The sequence below is a fragment of the Chlorocebus sabaeus genome, chromosome 1 (genome assembly GCF_047675955.1).
Source record: "Chlorocebus sabaeus isolate Y175 chromosome 1, mChlSab1.0.hap1, whole genome shotgun sequence".
Taxonomy (NCBI): Eukaryota; Metazoa; Chordata; class Mammalia; order Primates; family Cercopithecidae; genus Chlorocebus; species Chlorocebus sabaeus.
In genome coordinates this window covers 53429215-53456170 of record NC_132904.1, presented here as the reverse complement: position 1 = coordinate 53456170, position 26956 = coordinate 53429215, and the positions used below count along the sequence as shown (strand labels likewise).

Below are 26956 nucleotides of genomic sequence, written 5' to 3'. Positions count from 1 at the left end.
GAACCAGGGAACCTGATTCAAGTTGCTTCCAATGTCTCGAGATTCAGGGAAGTGACTCACCCAGGATGGCATCTGAGTCTACAACCCAGGGACAGAACCCACACTGCCATTGCAAAACCATGCGCTTTTCTGAAAGGACTGTTCAGCTCAGAAGGGGGCCTTCCTGAATCAGTGGAACGAAACCATATGGCCAGTGATGATGCCCTAAAATTGTGCGCATGATGAAGGAAAGCTGCACAGAGAAGTAGTTAATTCAGCCTATCTGGAGTGGCTGCTTTCTGAGATGTGAAGAACAGGCAATTATGAGACACAGGGAGAGAAAGGAGGAAACAGTGCAAGAGGGGTTTTCAACAGCGATGACTGAGATAAAAAGCATTTCAAGAGAAGCTTCTGCTTCTCACAGTGGGAGTCAACATGGCAGAAGCTGCAGACAGACAGACTAGGGCCATATCTGACCTGCCCATGTGGCTTGTTCAGCCCACCAAGCATAAAAGTGTGAATTTCCAACTTGAGAAAACTTGCCAGTCCCGCAGGACAGCAATAGGCTGGAGACAGTGCTGGCTGCCCCTCTTGGCAGAGCTTGGGCTCATTCTTTTGTTCACCACAGTTTCCACTGCTCCTTATTGCCTTGCATCAGCCCACCTCCCATATTCACACTGTCTAGCCTTGTTAGGCGACTGAGTTTAGGACCCCTGAGCATAGAACAAGGTTAGGGACTCAGGCTCTGCAGCTGGATCCAACTAGGGCTCAAATGCTGGGTCTGCCATTCCCAGGTGTGTAACCTGCAGCTTCTCTGAGCCTCAGCGTTCTCATCTGTGAAATGAACATGGTATTAATAATACTAAGATCTATCTCCTATGGATGTCCTTAGGGCAAAATGAGCTAACACATGAAAGATGCTTAGCTAAAATAAATAGCTCTTGTCTGTATTCACTTAGGTTAATATACCAGCCTGAAGATGGAGTGTATATATCCATGAGGAAGACATGTATTTTGACAATAGAAATACTAAATGGCTCTGTGCTCAGCCATGTATTGTTTAAGGAAGAGGAGTGTTGCCTTCCCTATGACTTTGAAAACTCTTCTATCCCGATGTTTCTGTCTCTGTTTCCATTCAGTCCTCAGAGTCATTCACTGAGCCCTCATGGGGCACACAGCACTGGGTGAGGATTTGTAGGAAAGAGAGAAGAAGGAATCAAACAAGTTGTCTCTATTTAGGATTAAGTTACTGCTGAATCTCAGTTTCCTCATCTATAAGATGGGGAGAAGTACTGAAAAAATTAAAGAAGCTGTATGTAAAAATGCCTAGCACAGTGCTTGGAACATGGCGGGTACCTAGTAAATTATCATGTTGATTCCTTCCCCAATTAAGAAGATTCAAAAACAAAGGCAGGTTCTGTCTTTTTCCACCATTATCTCCATTTACCCAAATCCATTCAATCCCCAAGGCCAAGCTCAAATGCCAACTCTTCCAGGAAGTCCTCCCAAAGTGGCTGAGATCTCTCCTCTGGGCTTCTCCAGCACAGTTTCCCTTCACCTGTGACTCATGGCACTCAGCACTTTGCTTTGTGTGCTTTGCTTATTTGTGTGTTATCATCTGCACTAGGCCACTAGCTCACTGGGGACAGAAATTCTCTCTCATCCATCTTTAGATTGGTGTGCTGAGCGTGATGGCTGACACTTGAGAATGTACTTTGTGAATGTCTGTTGAATGAATGAGTCTAGCTAGCAAAGCACTGGACCAGGCATTGCCATGGTCTCTAGGCATTGCCATGAACTAGGTGTGTGATGTTGAGAAACTCACTTAACTTCTCTGGATCTCAGTTTTCTCTCCAGTCAAATGAGGATGTTGGATTAGTTTTTAGGGCTGCCTGCCCCAAATTGCCCAATGCCCCTTAAGGGAAGCCCCTTAGAGTGGGAGGGACCTACACAGTGAAACAGGTCACTACCCCAGTTGTAGGTGAGGTGTTCAGTGGAGAACCACCTGAGCCACTGGAGAAGGCCACTGGAAGTCACAGTATAGGGACCAGGGATGGAAAACACAAAGAGAATCACATATCTCTGCACGCAGGCCATGCCCTCTGGTTGGCTACAAATCAAGCCTCTACTCTAGCAGCACAGAAGGGGTCAGAGTCAACCACGGGGCCATCCAGAAAAACTAGCCTTCTGTTAGTAGTTGCTGGTAAAAAGCCTTCCTGCTCACTAGTCTGACATTTCTTTGTTTTGTGTTTTTTTCTGTTTCAATCCTTTATTAGAAACCATGCAAATTGGCCAGGCACGGTGACTCACGTCTATAATTCCAGCACTCTGGGAGCGAAGGCGGGTGGATCACTTGAGGTCAGGAATTCAAGACCAGCCTGGCCAACATGGCGAAACCTCGTCTCTACTGAAAATACAAAAATTACCCAGGCATGGTAGTGCATGCCTGTAATCCCAGCTACTCAGGAGGCTGAGGCATGAGAATTACTTGAACCCGGGAGGCAGAGGTTGCAGTGAGCTGAGATCATGCCATTGCCCTCTAGCCTGGGCAACAAAGCAAATCCCATCTCAAAAAAAAAAAAAAAGAAAAAGAAAAAGAAAAGAAACAAAACGAAATGAAATGAAACCATGCAAACTTTAATATAAAAAATATAAGTGCAATAAGAATCTTTGTGTCAATATGATTCTCAGGATTTGTCTCATGGCAGCCACCCCAAGACCAGGCCTAACTGGAACACCCTGCCACAGGCTGCCCTTGCCTCTCCTTCCTAAAATTCTATTTATGCCATGAGCTCTTGGGATATGAGCTCCTAAAATCATCTAGAACCTGGGCAGTCTGCATCTGTGCCAAATGAGGGCTGGGGCACCTGTCTACTTGCCTGCTATCATTCGCTGCCGGCAGGAACCACAGCTGGTTCCCGGCTGCCTCCCTCTTGCAGAGCCTTGGGCCTCGTACTCGATTTGTTAAATGAATGCGTGACTGTAAGAGCAGAAGGGGTGCAAGTCCCCGTGGGCCTGAGCAGAGAGGAGAGACTGTTCCTGAAAAAAATTGAGTTGGTTTCCCAATTTAGGTCTCCTGAGAGTCGATTAGGGCTCTTATTTTTGAAAGAAGAAAAAGCAAAAAACAGAAGAAACAAATATCCCCAACCCAAACTGGCTTCCCAGTCACGACGGGAGAGAGCAGATTTCTGTTGCTATGCAGCATAGGTGAGCCAATACCTGCTGTGGGACCCTCAGACCCAGTCATTTGCACCAGCTTTGCCAACTCCTAGTGCTGTCTCTAGCACCACCTCCCGCCCTCACCATTCAACAATGAGGTGCTCATCTTCTGAAAGATAATTATGTAGGACAGATATGCGCAGCAGCTGGGGTGGCTACAGCACTTAACTCTCATCCACATGCTCCACATTTTGCTGAGCACTGAGACTCTGAAGCTACTGGAGGACACTTGGGTCACTGTATGGTTTGGGGCAGCCTTTCAGGAAATCAATTTCACCAGAAGGTATTCCATACTCCAAAGATTTAATATCAGTAGGAAGCATTTGAGTTTTGTACTTTTTAACTATTCAAGAAAGCAGAAGGAGGATCCTGGCATACAAGGAGTGCCCTGTGTTCAACTGTACCTGTTGTCTGCACCTGAGTTTGTCTTTTCAAGCTGTTGAGAAAGATAGGCTGGGGGCCAAGAATGAACAAGGAAACTTTTCCTGCTGGCTGCACTGTGGCCCTCAGTAATGCTCCCTGGCCCTTTCTAGGGACAGCTTGATCCCAGTGGCTGGCAACAGGGCCCCTCCTGATTCACCTCCAACACTCAGCTCCAGTTTTGCGGATTTCCCCGTTGACAGATGGTCACACAGCTGATCAGGGGAAGAAGGCCTTTTTTTTTGTATTTGATTCCTGCCAGTTTTATCAAAAACTGGTCACCTTGGCTAGTCCGTAAAGCAAAATGGTACAAAGCCCTCTTGCTGTAGATTGCTACAGGGAGCTCATGAGCAAAAAGAAGGAAGGCCCTTTGACCTCCCAGGTGCTGTCTTTGGTCAGCAGGGTAGCATGCCGGGGAGTTCCTGATTCTCTAAGATAGTTTCCTGTATCAGGTAAAGGGGCCAAGAGGAGTGATGAGCTACCCACACCACTGCCAGGCTCAGGCAGCTTCAGCAGTGCAGCGTGCTGGGACCTCGGCAGAGTGGCTGGTGAGAGCAGAGAAGAGGCTGGCAACATACAGGACTAGAGCTGCAGAAACGGACTGAGTCCTGGGGCTGGTCCACAAAGAGGCATGTGTCTCAAGAGCCTATACACCCAGGCATCACTAAGGATGCTCATTTCAGGAGGAGCTTAGCAGTGGGAAGTCCCAGCCCCCATGATGTAGGAAGCCAGGCAGATCAAACCATGGGAGCAGGGCCCCAGTTTGGTGGTACAGGGAACGGAGTCTAACCCCTCAAGGAAGAGGATTGACCAAGGTTAGCTGGGAAGCTGGACCCCAGCTAAGGGGATGAGGCAGGCATCAGAGCAAGATTCCATTCCACCAGAGAACAGCAAATTGACAGGAAACAGAGGCAGGCCAAATGCAGGACCAACTCAGAGGCTGAGGAAAGCTGGGGTTGCTGGCCAGCAGGTACAGGGAAGTCATCCCAGGCTGCTGTACTGCTGTTAAGTCAAGGCCACCCACTGGGAAGAAATGATACTGCTCTGCAGAGTCTCTGCAGAGGTCGGGACTGGCCACGCTGCTAGCACGCAGCACCTTGATGTACTTGGCCAAAAGGTGCCTTCTCCGGACTACCCAGTTAGAAAAGGCACTTTGGAGACAGACTCATACCGGGATGCATGATTTAGCAAATAGACAGCACAGACTTTATTTTAGCCCCTATGTGCCCCTGGCCTGGGTATCCTGGCATAGAATCATGTGTGGCAGCTGAGAGGTAGGTTCAGAAATGGACACAGTCAAATCAGTTGAATCTGTCAGATATCTATATCTATATCTATATCTATATCTATATCTATATCTGTATCTATATATATGTCTATATACATAGAAACTTTACTTCCATAGAAACTGGCCAAAGCAGGGCCCAGGCCTGGGGTCAGGGCTTCAATCAACAGGGAGAGATGGGCGTTCAATACCCAGAGTAGTCAAAAACTCAAGAGTCATATAAGTAAGAGCTTGGGAAAGTGCTACTGGACATCACCAGAGGAGACATAGCTGTGGCCATGCCCAAGAGGAACTCTCAGGCTTGGTATAGGATGTGGCGAGTAGAGGCAACCCCAGGCAGTAAGGGGCAATGATAAGAGAACCCAGGACTCAGGTGGTACTGGGCGGTGTGCACCCCAAGGTTGCTGGGTATTTGCTGCCAGTCTTGTGGGTGAGCCAGCCTAATTGCACTGGTCAAAGCCATAGAGGTGGGCAGTGGCAAGGAGCCTTTGGCTGAATGGGCTGACAGCCCATGTGCCTTGCTGTGTAAACACCTTTAAGCTGCCTGAGTCTTGGTTGTAATTCGATTAGCTATATGGGATTCTTTAAGCTCCATAAAGCACAATACTGTTGGACCATCCTTTTCCTCTGTTTTTTTTTTTTTTTTTTTTTTTTTTTAACTTTTGCAATTATTCCAGCTGCATGCAAAGCTGTTGGTAGTTTTACAGCCTGGAATGACTATCTCTTGTGTAGGACAGAATCTTTGAAACATTAAACAATGATTAGGCAGGCTCTGGGCCAAGGGATAATGGGGGTTCTGCAGGGGGTGGGGAAGGACCCAGCAGCTGGTGGCAGGCAATCCGGGGAGCTCTGATTCTATTTCATCACTACATTGACTTTCTTACCACAATTAAAAATAACAATGATTCACAGTTGTGCAATTATTTGTCATTCATCAGGATTTTGAAGGTGGCTCCAGGTAGCAGTGGGTGGTTAAAGAGGCTCAACTCATTGTTAGTGGGGACTGAAACACCACTGCTCACACGAGCACACACAAGCCCACGTGCCTATGTGGCTGCATATGCTGCTTATGCACGCACACTACTGCATAAGTGCACACACACAGGTCCGCATCCACCCACAAACACGCTCACACACAGACACACAATATACACATGAACACAGTGCTCACACGGATGCATTAACATATACATGTGTGCACACATGCACACACCCACTTGCATGCATGAATATGAACACATGGATATGCATGCAAGGCACACACACAACCATGTGTTACATGCATGTAATGCAATACACACGTACACAAGAAACATGTATGTGTGCACACATGAACAGAGTACTTGCCCATACATGAAAAAAGATGTGAAGACATACACATGCACATACATGCACACTCACACAGGCATGCCAACTTCTCCCTATTTCACAGGGAATAGGAAGCTGCCTCCCTCTCACAAGGTGACCTAAAGCACGGCTGTCAACCGTTCAATTACCTCTCACCCAACAGAAGCCAGGAAGCCTCTAGGCAACCCATCTCTCCTTCTTACTGAAACCCCAGGCAAATCTCCAGGCAAAGCTCGAGGCTAGGACACAGACACACCCTTCTCTGAAGTTCCCTTTTTGTCTTCTACTTCACGGGTCCTGCTGCCCAACAGCTCTCTCTCCAGAGGGAATGGAGAAAAGGGATGAGCACAAAATTCAAATCAGCTGTTTGGAATCAGAGATCCATGGTGCACCAGAGACAAGCAGCCTGTTTAATGGTAAAGGGTGTAGGCTCCGAAATCAGACTGTCAAATCACACCTCTGTAACTCTGGACAATTTCCTTAACTTCTCTGTGTCTGCCTCCTTGTTACATCAGGTGACATTGGTAATGGTCCATACCACCATCATATGGCACTCATTTATGTGAAGTACTTAAAATAACTCTGGCACATACAAAGTGCTCAATGAGCTGGGGGTGCCTGGTCAGGACTCTTTCTATCTAGGGGCACTGGGGGTCACTTGAGTCTCAGGATCAGGCCTAGAGAAGTGGGGGTCAAACTCCAGCCCTGGCCAGAGGCAGCTAGCTGGGTGGTGCCTAGCTGGAAGCCTGAAAACCAGCCTGGGGAACCCTTCCTGGCCAAGCTTGCCTGCTGCCCCCAACAAAGCAGATGCAGGACCCCAGCCATCACTGTACCCAAGAGAGGGCCAAGGAGGCTCACCTACATTGGACCTGCCATTTTAGTGCATGTGGCGGTCATTCTGGCTCTGGTCTGCCCTCCCTGAGAAGCAATGGGGTGAGCTGGCTGTCAGGAGCGAACCAGAGAGGAGGTGCCCATATTGATGCCTCCTAGGCTTCCAGGGGCAGGAGACTAGAGGAGACATGAGGTCCAGGGCCAGCAGGCCTGGATGTGAATTCCTGTCCTAGCACTTTCTGGCTATGTGGCCTTGGGCCTGGTCCCTTTTTTCCTTTTTAGACTCTCTGAGACTTAGCTGCCTCATCTATGAAATGGAGATGGTGACCACATCTACTTCCCTGGGAGATCATGACTATTCTTTTGTCAACAAAATCGATAGAGTGACTACGATGAGTGGCACACTGGGCTAGTTATTGTTGGGGTCTTGAGATGACCAGGATCATGTTCCTGTCACACTGGTCACCTTGGCTAGTCTGACCTAAACTACTCACTGTAATTTAGTGAGTCAATAACCAGGTAAAATACAGCAGGATAAGGAGGAGCCAGGGTGCATGGGAGCACTGAGGCCAACCCCCTCATCCAGCTGGGGTGGTGCTGGGGGCAGAGCCATGGAGGAATTTCTGGAAACAGTGGTAGCAAAGCTGACTTTGGAAGTCTGGAGCTAAGCAAAGTGGGTGGGGTAGTGGAGGACATTCATTCCCAGCAAAGGCAGCAAACCAGGATGGGCTGGCTGTGGCCACCATGTCCACATACAGTGCAGACAAGCAAGAAGAAGTGCACGCTGGACAAAGCGATGAGACTGCCTGTGCTGGAGGAAGCGGTCTTCTGTGGGAGTCAGAAGACCTGGGGCCCTAGCTCAGCTCTGCCATGTAAAGAAGTGGCACACTGGCAGGTTTCTGCCCAATGTAGGTCCGCAGTTTCCTCCCAAGAGCCAGCTAGGATTAACTGGCTGACCTTCGGTTCTGCCCATCTGACGCTGTTGTCAGGAGGGACAGTTTCCTTCTGCCCATCGCTTGAGGCCCACTGAGTTGTATGCCTTCTCCTGGCAACGGATATGGGAGGTTTCTAGCAAACGTGACCAGCGTGAAGACTGGGTCAATGAACAAAGGAGATCCCTTGCCTGGGAGAGAGAGAAGATTCGATTCAGCCTTCAAGCACATGAAGTGCTGGGAACCAGCCATTGCCTTGCTTGAAAGCGGCAGCAGGAGACAAGTGTCGGGCTGGATTCAGGTTGGGCGAGGCACTGCCAGCCCAGAGCAGACAGACATCTCCAGGGCATGGGATTCTTAAAAGAATATTTGATATTACCATTGCTTTGATGTGCTTTTAATCACAAATTCAAATTAATTTTGAAATTTCAAGTGGCATGAAAGAAGGGTATGTGGTTTTTATGTTTATCAAAAGAGGACATGAGTTCAAAAAGGAAACAGAAATTGACTACAGCAAAGAAAACTTTTTCTTCCCCCCAGAAATGGAAGCGGCTGAATTGTGAGATGGGGTGAGGGAACAGCTGGGACAGCTGGTGAGGGAGCCTGAGCGGGTTTGCGCTCACTGGGCACTCGCTCTGTGCCAGGCACGGGGATACCTGTGCCACATGAACAAGCTCCCGGAGTGCTTAGCCAGGCACTCGGCGCAAAGCACGTGGCCACCAAAAACCTGTTGAAGGACTGAAAGAATGAAGCAATGAATGCCAAGAGTCAAAGGCAGAGATGCCTCTATTGACTGAAAATCCAGGTGCTTCCCTCCCTCTGGAAGTCTGTAGAGGCTGAATCATGCAATCCCAGCTAAAGATGTTGGTCCACTGGGATTTGCTGAAAAGTGTGGTAATTGAAACCAGCAGGCTCAGAGCTGTGCTCCCACCATTTTCTTGATTTGACAAGGAGGATGAGGAGGGGAGGGAAACATGGCCTTCGAGCTGCAGAGCAGGCAGAGCCTGGTCACTACTGTCAGGAATGCTTACAGAGGGTGGGTAATGCAGGGAGGCTCAGGGTTGATCATCTGACTCTGAGGATGGGAAGTGAGTTCAGACCAGCAAGAGAAACTTACCTTCTCCTCTGCACTCCACCCTACATTTATGCCATATCCCTGGGATACAACAGGGAAGCTCCAAGGACCCTGGCCCAGGAAGAAACACTCCACCCAGTGGTGCCCGCAGCCAGAGGCTAGCTCTGGGGGAGCTGAGGCGGAGGCAGCTGTCCCGGGCTCCTCAGCTGCAGCACAGATGGAGGACAACAATTAGAACAGTGACTCACAAAAAATCAGAGTGCCCTGCAGCTATGCTAAAATTCAGGTTTCAGGCCTTGCCCCAGATCTACAGATTCAAAATTATTTCATTAAATCTATATTTATTGAACAACTACAAATACCAGGCACTATTCTAGGGGCTGGAGATGCTTCACGGGGCAAAATAAATGCCCCTGTCTTCTTGGAGCTTACACACTGGGGGAGGGAAATGTGCAAATATTTAGGGGAGAGTAAATGAGTGAGCACAGTATGTCAGATGGCATTTGGAGATACAGAGGAAAAGAAACAAGGGGTGGGGTGAGGAGTGACACGGAGGAGGGCTGCCCTTTAAATAGGGTGATTCACTGACAGCCCTAGTGAGAAGCAGGCATTTGAGTAAAGGCCTGAAGAGGAAAAGGAGCAAGTTGTGCAGATATGGAGCAGGGTCGGGGGAGGGAATAGAAAGAACATTCCAGGTGGAGAAAGCAGCAAGTGCAAATGTCCTGAGGCCAGGGCATGCCTGGTATGAACTTCCACATTATTCAAAAAATAAAAATGTAGTAATATACAAACGGGGTCTTGCTATGTTGTCCAGCTAGTCTTGAATGCCTGGGCTCAAGTGATTCTCCTGCCTTGGCCTACCAAAGTGCTGGGATTACAGGCATGAGCCACCACACACTGCCAAATGTCCATATTTTTACCCAAGCTCAAATGCTAAAGTTTGAGACTGCTGCAGCAGAGTGACAGCGTGATAGATCGGAGCCAGCCCCTGAAAAAGTGGAGCTTGTTGAGGAAGTTGCTAAGGAGACAGAGAACAGGGATTCAGGCTCCTACATAACGGCCACTTACAGAGCCTTCAGTCCCTCGCTTCTGAGTGAGAGCTAAAGGTCTAGAGAGGCTTGGAAGAAGAAAGCAGTGATTGACTGCCCTGTTGCTGTGTTTGAGGAAGCACAGGCCTGACCCAAAGCAAAGGTGTGGCCGAAGAGAGCTTGGGGAGACACGAGATGCCAGCATGCACGGAACTAGTAATAGAAACCTGGGAAGGAAGGTTTAGTAAGGAAGACATTCGGATGGCTCTGCACGGCTGTGTAATTTAGTTTTAAACACCAACATCCCTTCCATCATGTTATCTCATTCAAGCCTCCCAACAACCCCTGAGGTAGGAATTATACATCTCAATTTTACAGATAAGGAAAATAGGGTTCGCAGAGGTTAAGAACACACAGCTAGCACGAAGTCAGAAAGAGCTGGAACGGAAAAGCTGGCTGAATGCCAAATTCTGCCCTCTTCCCATCAAAACAGCTGTCTTTCAACAGTGGCTACTCGTCAGCTGTTATCATGATTATTGTTACTGTTGTTATTATTATCACTGTCATTTTAAGTCACCCTTGGCACCCAGAAGCTCACACAGAACTTTCACTCTGATTCCCTCAACTTATCCCCAGTGCCTCTGTGAGGCAGACAGGCAAGGCAGGGCCTGATGTTCCCATCGCGGCACAGAAGAAGACCTAAGCCCAGAGACCCATGGCCAGAAAGCAGCAGAACCGAGCCTGGAAACCAAGTCTTAGAACATTTCATCCCCACTTTAGAATTATCTGCCGAACTCCTCATGGCAGAGGCTAGGTCTGATCCGTCACCCCCTTCCTTCCCTTGGCCCAGGCTGGTACTACAGAAACGTTAGTTGAACCGAGCGGAGCTGGCCTGATTTGAAAAACATGAAAGTCTTTTATTAAATAGGGAATCCTTTCCCCATTTCTTGTTTCTCTCAGGTTTGTCAAAGATCAGATGGCTGTAGATGTGTGGTATTATTTCTGAGGACTCTGTTCTGTTCCATTGGTCTATATCTCTGTTTTGGTACCAGTACCATGCTGTTTTGGTTACTGTAGCCTTGTAGTAGAGTTTGAAGTCAGGTAGCGTGATGCCTCCAGCCTATTTAATAAATGGTGCTGGGAAAATTGGCTAGCCATAAGTAGAAAGCTGAAACTGGATCCTTTCCTTACTCCTTATACGAAAATTAATTCAAGATGGATTAGAGACTTAAATGTTAGACCTAATACCATAAAAATCCTAGAGGAAAACCTAGGTAGTACCATTCAGGACATAGGCATGGGCAAAGACTTCATGTCTAAAACACCAAAAGCAACGGCAGCAAAAGCCAAAATTGACAAATGGGATCTCATTAAACTAAAGAGCTTCTGCACAGCAAAAGAAACTACCATCAGAGTGAGCAGGCAACCTACAGAATGGGAGAAAATTTTTGCAATCTACTCATCTGACAAAGGGCTAATATCCAGAACCTACAAAGAACTCAAACAAATTTACAAGAAAAAAACAAACAACCCCATCCAAAAGTGGGCAAAGGATATGAACAGACATTTCTCAAAAGAAGACATTCATACAGCCAACAGACACATGAAAAAATGCTCATCATCACTGGCCATCAGAGAAATGCAAATCAAAACCACAATGAGATACCATCTCACACCAGTTAGAATGGCGATCATTCAAAAGTCAGGAAACAACAGGTGCTGGAGAGGATGTGGAGAAATAGGAACACTTTTACACTGTTGGTGGGATTGTAAACTAGTTCAACCATTATGGAAAACAGTATGGTGATTCCTCAAGGATCTAGAACTAGATGTACCATATGACCCAGCCATCCCATTACTGGGTATATACCCAAAGGATTATAAATTATGCTGCTATAAAGACACATGCACACGTATGTTTATTGCAGCACTATTCACAATAGCAAAGACTTGGAATCAACCCAAATGTCCATCAGTGACAGATTGGATTAAGAAAATGTGGCACATATACACCATGGAATACTATGCAGCCATAAAAAAGGATGAGTATGTGTCCTTTGTAGGGACATGGATGCAGCTGGAAACCATCATTCTCAGCAAACTATCACAAGAACAGAAAACCAAACACCGCATGTTCTCACTCATAGGCGGGAACTGAACAATGAGATCACTTGGACTCGGGAAGGGGAACATCACACACCGGGGCCTATCATGGGGAGGGGGGAGGGGGGAGGGATTGCATTGGGAGTTGTACCTTATGTAAATGACGAGTTGATGGGTGCAGCACACCAACATGGCACAAGTATACATATGTAGCAAACCTGCACATTGTGCACATGTACCCTACAACTTGAAGTTTAATAATAATAAATAAATTAAAAAAAAAAAAAAAGAAAAACATGAAAGTCTTGCACGGAGTGAGATGGCCAAGAGAAGCAGCCCCCTACATGGAGCCTGCACAGGGTCTGGCCACAGCTGCTTTCCTCCAAGTCAGGCTGAGGTCCGAGGGGCCTTTAGCCATGTCCTAAGGCCAGAGAGCGGACACTTCCTCCAGGAGCTCACTCCAGTGTCTCTTCTTCCCCTTTTGTGAGTTCAGCTCAGCCTGGGGTCAAGGAGCCCCATTCCTGGTTACCTCCCTGTCCCATTCCACACGGGAACTCTAGCCAGGGCCAGGCCCCTTCCCATCATGTCCGGCCTCCACTCTGGCCCTGTCGGCCATCAGGCACTGAGCCTGCTGCTATGCTTGACTCTGGGCACCCATCACCACAACCATGTTACCTCCTGCTGCCTCCCTGTTCCCTCACAGGGCAGGGGAAAGACGACTCCTTTATTTTCAGAGGTAATCCTTGCTTCTGTGCCCTGGATCCCATCTTCCTCCTCAGAGGCCCTGCTCCAAACCCTGGCCTCGGGTGCCCACCTCCCCAGACCCATTAAATCACTAGAGGTAAAACCTGGGCCCTGAATGTCTTAAAAGCCCTCTAAGTGATTCTAATATGCACTCAGGGTCTCGAGAACAACCTACCTTTAAGAAAAGAGAACTAGAACACAATAAAATACAATAGAATTGAATTGAACAGAACATAATATAATAGAAAATAGCAGAGTGCTTGGCACATTATAAGGGTAAGCATTGTTTCTTAAAAGTCATGTTCCCGTCGTGTGTGTATGGGTGTGAGTGGGTGTGTCATCCTGGGTCATGATGTAACTTTATTTCTTGCTGTAGAAGATGGTAATTTTTAATTTTTATTTTTGGAAAACATTGCTCCAGTTCCTGCCTGAGCTTGTGATTCTCCTCTACAGTCAAGAATCCTCGAGGAAAAATCTTCCCTCACTGCCTGCTCTTTATCTTCATCTGGCTTCGACAGCCCCCATCTCCAACATTCCACTAAAGCTTCTCGCTGAGGTTTCCCAGGTCTGTCCCTTCCACACTCAGTGGCTTCTGCTCAGGTTCCTCATCCTTCCACCTGTCTGTGGGGTCGTGCGAATAGACGGTTCTCTTATTCCTGAAATTCTCTCTGTCCACAGAGACTGTGCTGTCTTCCAGATTCTCCCGAGTGTTCCTCCTCTCTCACCTGCTAACGCTCTTCCTCCCTATGCCTACGTATCTTACCCTCAGTATTCTCTCAAGCTTCTAACTTTCTGTTCTTTCCACTTCCCTTTTGACCTCCTCTCCTTCCAGTCAATGGCTTTAAGTACTCCACGCATGAGACTCCAAATCCGTGTTCCCACATTTCCCCTCTGGGGCTCCTGCCATGCAGTTTGCTGGCTTATGTGCCTGCCTCCTGGAAATGGGTTAGAACTCAGGGAGGGTAATAGTGACAGGGATCAATTCACAGTCACACATGATGTGACCACTGCAGGCAGGCGAGGCAAGCAAAGGAGGATTTATCATCTGCGTTTTCCAGAGAGAGAGAAACAGACTCTGAGAGGCTGAGGGACTTTTCCATGGTCAGTTATCATCTATGGTGGAGAGGGTTCCAGAATCTATGACTTCAGGCTTTAATCCAGAGCTCTGGCTCTTAACACTATGCACTGGACACCGAATATGTTCAAAAGTGAAGCCACATATTATTCCTGAAACTAAAGCTTCTCTAACAGACCTGTGAATCATTAGGAATGCTTTCTAAGGCCAGTCTCAGTGGCTCATGCCTGTAATCCCAACATTTTGGGAGGGCGAGGCAGGAGGATTGCCTGAGTCCAGGAGTTTGAGACCTGCCTGCCCAACATAGTGAGACTTCATCTCTACAAAAATTACAAAACATTAGCTGGGCATGGTGGATGCAACTGTAGTCCTAGCTACTCAGGAGGCTAAGGTGGGAGGACTGCTTGAGCCTAGGAGGTCGAGGCTGCAGTGAGCTGTGATCGTGCCACTGCATTCCAGAGTGGGAAACAGAGCAAGACCCCATCTCAAAAAAAATAAAAATTTAAAAAAAGAATGCTTTTTAAAACAGCGATGTCTAGAACCCTCTTCGAACTCACTGAATTAGAATCTCCTAGAAGAGCTTTTTGTTTGTTTTAACTTAATATTTTGAAGTAATTATAGATTCACAAAATTGTACAAGAAGTTTTCATGTGCCCCTCACCCCAATAGTAATGTTGTACACAACCACAGCACAATATCAAAACCAGGCCACTGACATGGCTACAATCCATAGAGCTTGTTCAGCTTTCTCCTTATACAGGCAGGCACTGGTTTGGGTGTGCATATATGGCTCGATGCAGTTGTGATGACAAGTACAGCTTTGTGTAACCAATACCACAATCAAGATAGTTCACTGAACCATCACCACAATGCTCTAGAGCTTTGGTTTTGAAAGTTCTTGGGTGCTGCTCGTCTGCATCCCTGATGACGGACTACTGCACCAGGGCATTGCTCCTCTGCCTGCCTCTTCTGGGGCAATGCACCGCTACCCTCTAAATCACCCTGGCTTGAAACTCTGAGCTGTCATTGACCTCCCCGCTGTTGGCCTGCCTGCCCATGGCTTCTCAGTCAAATGGTCCAACAGATTTTTCCTTCATAATACCTCTCAGGCCCATAACTTGTCCCTGACTTCAGGCCTCTTGACTTCTCTCTATTGCTGCAATAGCCTTCTCATCCATTTCCCTTCTTCAAGATGCCCCAGCCAATATCATAAAGCATGCCCAAATTCCTCCATTGCCCAGCTCTGACCCCGTCATTCCTCTGACCAAAAGCTTTAGATAGTTATTGCCATTTACAAAATAAAGTTCAAACTCTTTAAGTTCAAATAGGAAATCCTCTATATCTGATTCACTTTCCTTATCTAAATTTCTCAAACTCAATATCAGCTTTTTCCATATGGCTTATAGTCCAAATGGTATCCTTAAGGATATGATAAGGTTCTCACCATAGGGAAGAAATGAAAGGCTCTGAGATTTCTTCCTCCTAGTGCTCCATTCTCTTCTGTCTTGTTATGTGAGAAGTTGTGCCTCTTGCTTGGGGGATGTTTTCATCCTCGAATGCTGGTTCTTCCATGCTGTGCCTCCTTACAATGTAAGACGTGAGGAGGATCAGCAGGCCGAGGTGAAGTCCAGGGATAGAGTGTGTGGGGCAGGCTAGTCAGGCTGTCTGGCGTTAGTCACTAGGGGATGGGAGTTTTCTTAGGCATTAGTTTTTTGGGTCCCAGGCTAGATGATGGTAGGCAGCCATCAGAGACAGGAGCTGAGCCCTTCCTGTCTCCCTCGTGATAGACAATTACCTTTAAGACTATGTTGCCTGTTTGCATCCTTGATGCCTTTTCCTTTCTTCATGTCCACAGAACAATGAGAATCAAATGGTTCTCCAGCAGTGCCCTTCAGAAATTTCTAAAATCCCCTCACAGCACTGCTCCCACGCTTCTTACCATATGATGATAAAATGAAAATGAAGATTCGCTTTCTCAGATTAAATACGTTTCAATTATCCAATGTGTTTCAGTTTTAATTGATAACAAATCACAAATTGCCCATCTGAACTTCTCATTACAGCAACTGATTCACTAGGAAATTTACTACCTGACACCAGAGAAAGCTCAAAAGATAACACAAGCTCAGTGTTTCTGTGACACAGCGACCCAGAAGTCTATTTTGAGAAATCATGCGTTATCAGAAGTACATTCATATAAATGGTCCTGTCAAGAACACTGGTTTTTCAGCTATCTCCAAATGTGGTCTTTAAGTCTGGAATGGTATATGATGGCACATGGGGGTGCAAAGAACCAGAGACCAAGAAATGTGCACCAGGGAGAAGAGGTGGCTAGTAGTGCTGGAGAAAGAGAGTTAGTGATGTCATGGCCTCAATGAGGTGTTTGCAGGCCACCCAGGGCCTGGCTAAGGACAGATGAAACAGGGAACAGGGGATCCAGCAAAGAGGCTAGACATTTGACAGGTCTGCTGCTGTCACTGAGTTACATGTCCACTCCCATCCCCATCATCACCACCACCACAACCTCCATCACCACCAGCACCATCATCACCACTACCACTGCTAACATAACACCAGTGAACAATCTTCCAGGCAGAGGCTGAGGAACCCTACTAGGTGAAATGATGCATCATGGAAAAGAGTCACTGGACATGTTCACTGTGTACATGGTAGGGTAGGAAGTCAGGGCCTTCTATCTTATCATATTACACTGGAATATGGGAGGGGAGAGTAGGCAGCCAGTGACAAAAAGCCTAAGGACCAGACCCCTCTGGGATGCAGAGGCCGTGCTCGGATGCAGAGGCCATGCTCAGATGCAGTGAATCTTCCGAAGCAGTGGCCACCATGAATTTCTCATCTATACTCCAGAGAAAAAGCAGCCACAGACAGCCTTGAGCAAATGTGAACCCCGATGCTGAACCATCGGCTTCGATGTCAGCCAGGAAGCAGGGCTTGGGCCTTGGGAAGCTCTGACACTCACCGTTACTGCTGTTGTCATCCACCAGGATGATCTCCTTGAGCAGATGCGGGGGCGTGCGTTCGATGGCTGAGTGGATGGAGCGCAGCAGCACCGAAAGTGCTTCATTGACGAAGATGAACACGATGCTCACCTCCGGCAGGCTGTTAGGAAACGAGAGGTTACGGCACCTGCAAAGAATAGCCAAGAACTTAGATTTGCGAGCGACTCAGCTAGAGTCACCTCAGGAGCTGACCCACCCCGTGTCCTGGCTCCAGCTTTGCTGGAGGGCTCAGGAGTCCAGATTCTTCCAAGGGCCCCTTCTTTGATGCACTTAAGATGAGCCCTAAATGTCCAGCAGTAAGGCCCACAAGCATTGAAACCAGTTCACCCCACACTGAGTTGAATTTGTCAGTGACTATGCCAGCTGAACAGTAATGCCATGAGCACTTAGGACAGCACATGGTAGCTGGCAGGTAGTCCCCGATTGTTTACTAGAAGAATGACTTAATGTTTCTAAATCCAGTAGAATGGGAAATGCAACCAAAGTCAATTCGTAATATTTCCAAAATGGCAGCCAACACCTAGGTGAGGCCAGACCTCAGGCACCCAGCCTCAGGAGACAAAGATGCCTCCTCCCAGAGGTTTCTACTGCCAAAATCTACTTCCCTTCACTCCAGAAGGCATACTGCCTGCGACTTCTCCTGCTTCTCGCTCATCACAGAAACCCAGTTTCCAGAACAGGGTTGGAGCTAGAAACAGTCTCAACATGAGGAAAAAGTAGAAGGACGAGGTCCAGTCTCATTTCACAGACGGGGAGACTGAGGCTCAAAGAGGTTGAGTTCCCACCTATGGCTGCATTCTCAGTCAGCTACCATGACAGAATCCCAACTCTGGTCCTCTGACACCTGTACCAGGATCTCTCCTTGAAGGAGAAATGGCCATGAAAGAGAATGCCCCTAACTGGCCCATTTCCCCCTAGCTCTGCTGAAACCCTGAAGCCATTTGGTGGTCTCTTGAGGACTTGAGGTATTCCCCATATGAAGAGGAACACAGTTCTGAAATCAGACCCCATGAGAGGCCAGACAATGGAAAGTGTCATGGCTCCTGAGGGTAGTTCCCTCCTCCGCAAGCATAGTCTCTATGGGCAGGAGACCACTGCTGGTGCCCTTCCCTGCCTGACACTAAATGCTGTTCTAGAAGGCACTAAGCTCCCATTTTCCGGGTAGATGAATGAAAGAATGGAGCAGCAATCACAGCCCTGTCCCAGGCCCTGGGTTTGGAGAGGAGGGTTCCCACTGAAGGCTCCAGGGGTTTAGGGCTGGTGACAATGTTCCATTGCTCCAGAGTGGGAGGTGCAGCCAGGTCAGAACACGCAATAATGAGCATAATTGCACGGGGCTTCTGCTCGTCGGTAATTAAAGTGTTGCAGAATAGGAATGGGCCTGCTCTTCTTTAATGAGGAAGGCTGCAGGATAACCAGCATTGAGCAATTTGGAGAAATCACCATGGGGCCCCAGCCTGCTTAAGAGCATGAGATTAATAAACTAAGATCAGCATCTCTATGGTTACCAGAAATTTACAGAAACTTTTCCCATTCTATTTCCAGCTCTCCTTCTCTCTCACCAGAGAGGAATGAGGGAAAGAAAGAGTTGAGTCTTTTCCCAAATCTACTTCGTACTTGTGATTTTAATAAAAAACCAAGTTAATAGATTGGTGTAGAATTCATTTTTTCGTGCATTTAATGGAATAGATATATATTGAGTATCTTCCTCTAGGCAGGTAGTCTTACAGGCACTGAGGGTACAGCAGGAAGTGGACACAGTCCCACAGTCCCTGTCCTTATGGAGCTCATGCTTTGACAGAGAAACAGATAAATATGGAAGAAAAAATACAATTTCATATAAGTGCTAAGATGAAAAGAAACTCTAGGCAAGAGAACGGGATGGTACCCTGGCAGCTGTTGTACAAGGAGTGGTAGGAAGGACTCTCTGAGGAAGAGACGTTGGATCAGAAACTTAAATGGCATGCAAAAGTGAGTCGTGCAAGGGTTCTGTGGGTCCAAAGGAACAGTGCTGTGGCTGAAGAGGAGGGAACCAGCTGATTTGACAATGATGAAAGAATGAAGGGAATAGAGAGGGAGGTGAGGGGAGGAACTTGAATGAAGGAGAAAGACTGGCATGCCTTCTGAAGTTCATCAGATCTTTTTCAATATTTTAGAAAAGAAAACTGTGAATACAATTTTCATAACAGCAATTAAAAGATTTGTGGTTGACAGTCAAGTAAGTCCTCTAGCTAGTATTTATTTATGGTGATCAAGACCAGCAGCTGGGCTTTCCCTAGGCACAGAAACTGACAGAGATGAGTATTAACACACACACCATTTGTTAATTGCATTTAAAAAGTAATACCATATGTGGCCAAACAAATAGCACATTAATTCTTCTTTTATATAAAGTATAATAGACAGCTCCCAAGAAGGCCAGTGGATTGGTACAAGTTCACTGTCCTCCCTACCAAACTCCACCAGCAATGAAGACCTTGCTTCTGTATCTCTCTGCACTTCCCCAGGGGGTCTGCTCTGCGTTCCCAGAGCCTCACTATCCAAATCTCCAGGGTGTTCAGAGATGGGGGTTAACTGTTTACCCCTACTCTCTTCCCTTCTTAATTCTGAACATAGTGCCCAGTCTCCCCCATCTGAGGAAACCAATTTTAATTCCTCCCGGCAGCAGCCATGATGGTCTGAGCTGCCAGTCTCTGGAAGCTGGTCTCCTGATGTAGCTGGTCTTTCTCCATGCAGAATGAAACGATGTATTTGTTTAATAAGCTAAGCCCTGCTGATCACAATTTTCACATGAAAGACTTTTGAACATAAAGTTTTCCTAGGAAAACTCATTTGAACATAGCCGAATACACTTTCTAGGGCGTCACATTCAAACCTGTTTATTGTCTGCCCCACTCTACTAGAATGAAGCCCCCTGACAGCAGAAACTTTGCTTTTGGACTGTGCTGTCTCCTAACCTTGGACTACAGTCTGGCACTTAGTAGGCACTCCATGAATGTTTATGGAATGAAACAAACTTAACAAGCTTGCTTATTTTATCTACGGCCTACATTTTGAGTGCCTGCCGCTGATGTTGGACTGCTCCTTTTTCTTACAAACCTCCTCCCTTGGAAGGAGAGTCAGGTCCTCCCCCTGCCAGCAGGCTCCTGTTCTCCCGTGCTCCCTCCTCCTGCAGGAATGGCCCCAATTCCTCACATTGGAAGTCTCCAGAAGTGTTCAGTTTCTTTACACTGTAATCCCTCCAGGCCAAATGCCCTGACCTCCTTAAATCCTTCTTTTCTCTTCTCTCCTGGGACCGCTGGGGCCTCCTGGCGATAGCCATGCTGCTGCTGTGGCCTCTCTCTTGGCATCAGGAGACACCTTCCCTCAGTCTTCAGTTTCTCAACACCTGACCTAAGGTGGCCCTGGGTGAGCAGAGCAGACAGGTGAGGGGCAGGCAGGATAAGGAAGATGATGTGGGGGGATTGTTTTAGGGAAAGCGTTTGAAGGGGATGAAGTCACCCAGGTGCTGTTCCCAGCTCTGCCCCACCTTGCTGTGTGACCATGAACGAGCCACCTTCCCTCTCTGCTCTATGTCTTGGTCACAGAATAAGGAAGTGGGAGGAAAGGATCACTCAGATGGCTTCTCTCCACAAGATTGAGGCTCTTATATCTCACATGTTTTCCAGCTTCCCCTCCCTCCCGACCCACAGATGCCACAAGAAACATCCCCTTGCTACCATCATGACTACATAGGGTGACCAACTCGTCCCAGTTTGCCCAGGACCTTTCCAGTTTCAGCACTGAAAGTCCTAGGCACACCAAGTCAGGTGGTACCCCATGCCTATACCACCAGCTGTGAGGGCACAGACTGGCCTTGCTCACACCCTCCTGCCCACTGCCCCACACCATGATGCAAGCAGCAGGTCTTCCATTGGTATCTGTTGAATAAATTCCCTTTCAGATTCCCCAAAACACCTTTTCACCTCAACACTGAAGCAGAATGTACATTGCTGAAGGGTAGGGGCAAAAAGAAGGAAGAAGAAGAGCATGTCAAGAAAGACATCTACATTCTTCCTGGTCATGCCATCCTCATCACTGCAGACACTGAACTCAGGAGAAGGCTTTGCACTGTAGTCTGAGTCACCTTGAAAAGAACATGCCTCCAACAGCTGTGTGGGAGAGGACTGCTCTGGACCCATGCCCAGAGCTTTTGCTCCAGAGTCCAGCCACTTTCTTGGCCTGGCAACCCAGCACTGACCCGGTGGACTTTGCTCCCAAATCTGCACTGCTAAGATGCCCTCCCAGAGCACCTGGATTTTCCAGGATTGGGCCACCCACACACTCTGCTCCAGTTCTGCCACAGTTGAGACCCTCCCAGAGCCTCCCTCCCCTCTGCCCTGATGTCTGCCTCTGCACTTGCCTCTCTGCTCACCTCTGCAGGGAAGGGCTGAAGACACGGATCTCTGGGAGTCACACTCTGGGACCAGCCCTTCTGTGTTTAAGATCCTCGAGAACTCACAACTGCACGAGACTGAGCCCATGCTCATTTTGAGAACAGGAACATTCTCCTGTAAAATTAAGCCATAAAAACCTCCCTTTTTACTTTTATTCTTGTTCAAAGCTGAGCCATTTTCCACTAGATATAAAAAACAAGGCATTTCTGAGAGGGGAGGGATATGACTGTCTAATAAGCTGGAATTGATGGTCATGACAGACTCCGTTCTATTGAGTTCTGCACACAGAAGGAGATGCAGGGATGGGGAGCAACAACTTAGGGGGCTTCTTTGGAGATATGTATGAGGAAAATTTACACCAAGGGCTTCAGTGCTGTATGATCATGAGAGGCGGGGAAGCAGTGGAGGAATAAGTGAGGTAAGGTCCAGCTCTCGGCCACCTGATAAGACCCAGGGCAGTGGCCAGACCTCACGCGCTACAGCCGGACACCCCCTCTTTGACCTCAGCAAGTCTGCAAGGTCCTAGTCTATCAGAGTGAATTGTTCATAGGGGCTGCTTGACCTGGGGGTGGGGGATGGGAAGAGTGAGCAGGCCCCTTCTAGAATGAAGATCAAAGTAGACTGTGAACTGGGGTCTGTCTGCCAAGACACACTGAGAACAGCATCCAGCTATGCCAGGGTTCTGGGAGTGGAGGCCAGGCCCACCTGACAAAGCAAGTGAGACAGTGGCACTCCAGACAACCACTCCTCTGAGGGGATCATCCTGGTCCTGCTTTCTCCCCAGGCTTTTCCTGGAGAGTCCCTCCCCTCTCAGCTGTAGTCAGCACACAAAGGTTCAGGCTCACTAACCCCCTGGGACGTACACCCAGGGAGAGGGTCTGGCTCCAGGATTGGCACTGTCTTCTTGGCCCTCATGGCCACCATGGCCTCACTCCAGCCTCTGTCTCCTATCTGCACCCATGGGACTAGCTTGATTCTCCTCTGGCCTTACTCAGATACATCTAGCTTCTTCCAGATCTTTCCAGATTAGATTCCCAGGCCTGTCACTTCCCAGATTGCATGACATAATAAAACCAGAGGATGAGGGCGGTGTGATGGTTCCCATTGGCCAAGAAAACAATCAAGACTGTCCCTCCTTCTGGCTGGTATCTGTATCCCCATAGCCTCTGAAGCTAAGAGACTGCAGGGTGTTTGCTGCCCCATGCAAAATACTTGGAAATAATACTAAAAACTTCCATTTACTGTTTACCATATGCCAGAAACCATGCCAAGACTTGTTCAGATGTTTTGACTATTTTCCCCATTGTATTCCTTTCCACAATCCTATGTGGTAAACAGCATTATTATCCCCCATTTAACAGTTGAGGGAAATAGAGTTGAGATCGTAAGTTATCTTCCAGGGTTTAAACCTGGGCTCATTTGATTCCAAAGCTTGTCTTCATAACCCTGCTGAATGATGATTTCCATATCTTCCTTTCCATACCCACCCAGAAGTGCTGACTGTGAGACAGTGCTGTTGTGTCACCGGCAACACAGAGATCTTGAGAGAGGGGCGAAATGAAGGAGTTGTTTCCAGGCCGCCAAATGTGCATGAAGAATGGAGAGGCTGTATTCTATCTAGCAGGAAGATGTGGACAAATACGATCAACACTACTGAGCCTCTGAAGCCCAACAGTGTCTTCCTGTGACACTCCTGCCTCCGATACGTACAATCCCCGTGACTCCTTGCACCGAGGCTGCTGTGTCTCCTGCTGTGTGGCATCTCCATTTGACTCACAATTAACAGGACCAGTGACTGATTTCCTGAGCCCCAAATAGCCATCAAAGAGCTAGCTGTGGGCCTATGAGGCAGCCTAGCACAGAAACTCTGTGTAGCTGGATCTTGTAATGTTAAAGAATGACCAGTGGTCCTGTCCAGCCTTTCTCATGGAGGGGCTGAATGTAGGAGATCCTAAGAAGGTGATAAGTGAGGCCCAGCAGAGCAGAAATGATGGATAGGAAGAAGGGCGTGTCAGTGAGTGAACCATAGACGTGGACATGAAGTCACTGTTAGAAACACAGCAAAAGTGGGGCAGAGAGGATGCAGGCTGGAGCTGTCCAGGATGTCTTGAACCACGCTGCCTCCTCCAGAGCCTGCCTGCGTGGCTTCTGATTGTGTGATTGTGGGCCTTCATTGGCCTTCAAAAAATCCCAACCACCTGTGGTTACCTGCATAGGTTTGGTTCCTTGCTCCCTGAGAACACATACATAACCCAGTAGAGAAAGACCAATTCCCTTCCTGGGTGGACTCCAGTTCCCTGTGAGACTCTCACAGATTCTGCTTTTCCTTCATGCCGTGTACATGCTATTGCGATGTGTTTTTATATGTGATCATTTAACAAACGTCAGTGTCTCCACCAGACTATAAGCTGCACAAAGTTAGGGCCATGTCTGCCTTGCTCATCAGGTATCCCTAATACTGGGTATGAAGTTCAGCATAGAGTAGAAATTTAGAATGCACCTGGTGATGGGCTGAATGAACACATGAATATATGAACAGTAGAAAGAATTCAGGTCCATAAGGGCTCTATGGATGGGAATTCCACCATGACCTGATGGGAATGGAATCACTGAGTCATACATTTATCCCTGCCTGACTGCAGCAAGAAGACTAGATCATCCCACAAGTCAAAGGGGTGAAGAACAGGATAATGGAGGCAGGGTGGGGATACTAAGTATATCCAGGGACTTCAGAGACTTGGCAAGACACTCCATCTGGCCCAGATATGGAAGAGACAATGGACATCTGCAAACCGGGAGTTCTGCAATGCAAGAGAAATTGGGCAGGCCTGCATCTAAGAGCAGAATTTGGTGCAGGAATTGCTGATGAGTAAACTGCTAAGTACATGTGATCATCAAAACATCCAACTTTCATCCAGAGGCAGAAGTTCAACCATCATCCTTTCAGGTGAATTTACCAATTTAGAGAAAGGCTCTGCTATGTAAAATGTAGATGGAAAATAGGAAAAAAGGGAAGAGAATCATTTACAATGTAAGCAACCAACAGGAAGCAGGGATATCATTTGTCCCTAAGACATCTTAGGGATCTGTGGAATGTGGGATCCCCCGGCTGAATGAACAGCCACCCAGGGAACAAAAGCCAGCTGGCTCTGATGGAAAAGCCACATTAGGGACTCTCTATGTGGTGGGTTTGTCAGTGAGCAGGCCAGGCCCGTAGCACCTACAGCTGAGGAAGGTGGGGCAGAGCAGATCTGCTGGGGCAGGGAAAGGCAGATCCTGATAGCTCCACCGGGACAGGGGAAGGTGGGTTCTAAGGAAGAATGGGGCAACTTTGCTCTCTAGCAAAGCCTGGCTCAGGGCTTGGCCTCTGACGCCCAGAACTCTGGGACTGGAGAGAAATCATTTCCCAGGGACTTCTGTGTAACCTGTCCTGCAGTGCCTGTCTGGTCCTGCTCTCATCTACTGCCAGGGCAGTGTCCTGTCCCATGTGCTCTATGTCCACATAGCAGTCGTTCACGATATAAAAGTCATGATCATGTTCACTCAAGTCTTCTCTTTTACAAATCAGAGACCCAAATAATAAAAGTAACTAAAAGTTAAATCGCAGTTCCTATGTGTCAGGAAGTGGCCCATGAGCTCTACATACATTACACAAACTTTGCAGTTCCATCCCTAACTTACAGATAGGAAAACTAAGGCACAGAGAGGCTAAGCAGCTTGTTACTCAGCTTATAAATGAGAGACCTGGCCTCAGAGAGCAGGGAACCGGGTTTTAACTACTACTCTATAATCTAAACAGAAATCTCACCTGTTTGTCATACTACCCAATTTCTCTTCTGGGTTGTCCTCCTGTAAATACTTCACTTTCTCAGTATCTCTTAAAATCCAATTCTGCAGTTGTGATCTGAGCAGCAGAGTAGAACAAAGCTATCACCTCCCTCTTTTAAAACATTATACTTCTATTAGTATAGCTGAAGATTATATTTCTTTTAAGAATAACATCAAAGTCTTGGCCCATGATGAAATTAACATTAACAAGAACCAGAAGTATTTTTCCAAAGCACTTTAGTTAAAGAGTGTTTTCCCCTAACTGTGTTTGTACAGTTAGCATGTTCAACCCAATAACAAAATCGAGATTAAGAATGTTTACTTTAACCCTTTGTCCTTAAGCTGCCTTCATGGAGAACACGTTGTTCATAGGACTCTGGGTCTCCTCCACAAAGACAAGATCCCCAACTAGAAAAGCTCACCTGGGCAGGGCTGGGCAGGGCAAGGTGATAAAGTAGTGTCCTGGAATCATCAGACCTGTATAAAAATACTGGCTCTGCCACATAGCACCTGTGAGAATTTGAACACGTTTCCTAACCTTGTGAATGTTCGGTATTCCCTTTACAAAATCGGAATAATAATAACAACCCCAGAGGCACGTGAGGATGAAGTTAAATAGGAAAGTGGATCTTAAGCGTTTGCACAGAACCTGGCACACAGGAAGTGAGCAGGTGACGGCTTGTGAGTCATTCGCTCACACGCAGCAACTCTGGGACGGTCCAGCACTCACAGCCTACCTGCTCCTGCTGGAGCTATCTCCCTCCTCCCCCAGGACCAGCTACAGAATTTGTGGGGCCTAGTGCAAAAGGAAAACACAGCGCCCTGTTTTAAAATTACTGTTACAAACTTTAATATAGCGACAGCATTAACCAGTCAGAGCCTTCTGGCTCTAGGATCCGGCTGCATACTGTCTTGGTTTCCTAATACTAATGCTGTCACTGTAACAAATGATTACAAACTTGGTGGCTTACAACAACACAAATTTATCATCTCATAGTACTGGAGGTCAGAAGTCCTACACAGGTCTTGCTGGGCTGGAACTGGGGTGTGTAGCACTGCATTCCTTTCTGGAGGCTCTTGGGAAGACCTATTTTCGTGCTTTTTCCAGCAACTCAAGGTTGCTCACATTCCTTCCCTTGTGACCCTCTCCCATCTTCAAAGCCATCAGTGGCCACTCAAGTCTCTCAGATTGCCAGTTCTTGTTGATACTTTGCCTACCTCTTCCACTTTTAAGTGCCCTTGTGGTTAGACTGGACCCAGACAATGAATCCAGGAAAACCTCCTTAGTTTAAAGCCATTTGATCAGCTACCTTCCTTCCATCTGCAACCATAATTCCCCCGCGCCGTGTAACATTGTATACTCATAGGTGTGGGGGATTAGGATGTGGACCTCTCTGGGAGGCCATTAGTCTGCCTACCCATGAAGCCAGGACCCCCAAAGTTCAAAGATCCCAGATGTCTCTCTAGAGTCTGGACTGTTAAAACAACCTTGCCCACCGAACACTCACAGCCCCATGAGATGGTCCCTAACCTGCTCCCAGACAGACCAGTGCCCCCGACTCTGGGCTGTATTCTCTCTTTGCTACAGTCCTGTGCTGCTCCTTATCACTTTGATGCTCACAAAGGATTATCTC

General features: G+C 47.5%; 1 protein-coding gene across 2 annotated transcripts in view; it reads right to left on the bottom strand.

Moving 5' to 3' along the window:
* GALNT18 (polypeptide N-acetylgalactosaminyltransferase 18) overlaps positions 1–26956 on the bottom strand; it is a 355896-nt gene that overhangs the window by 147108 nt on the left and 181832 nt on the right. For both annotated transcript variants that reach the window (XM_037999716.2, XM_008006704.3), the window contains exon 3: positions 17019–17185. In XM_037999716.2, the coding sequence (XP_037855644.1) occupies positions 17019–17185 (167 nt within the window). The remainder of the gene's footprint in view (positions 1–17018; positions 17186–26956) is intronic.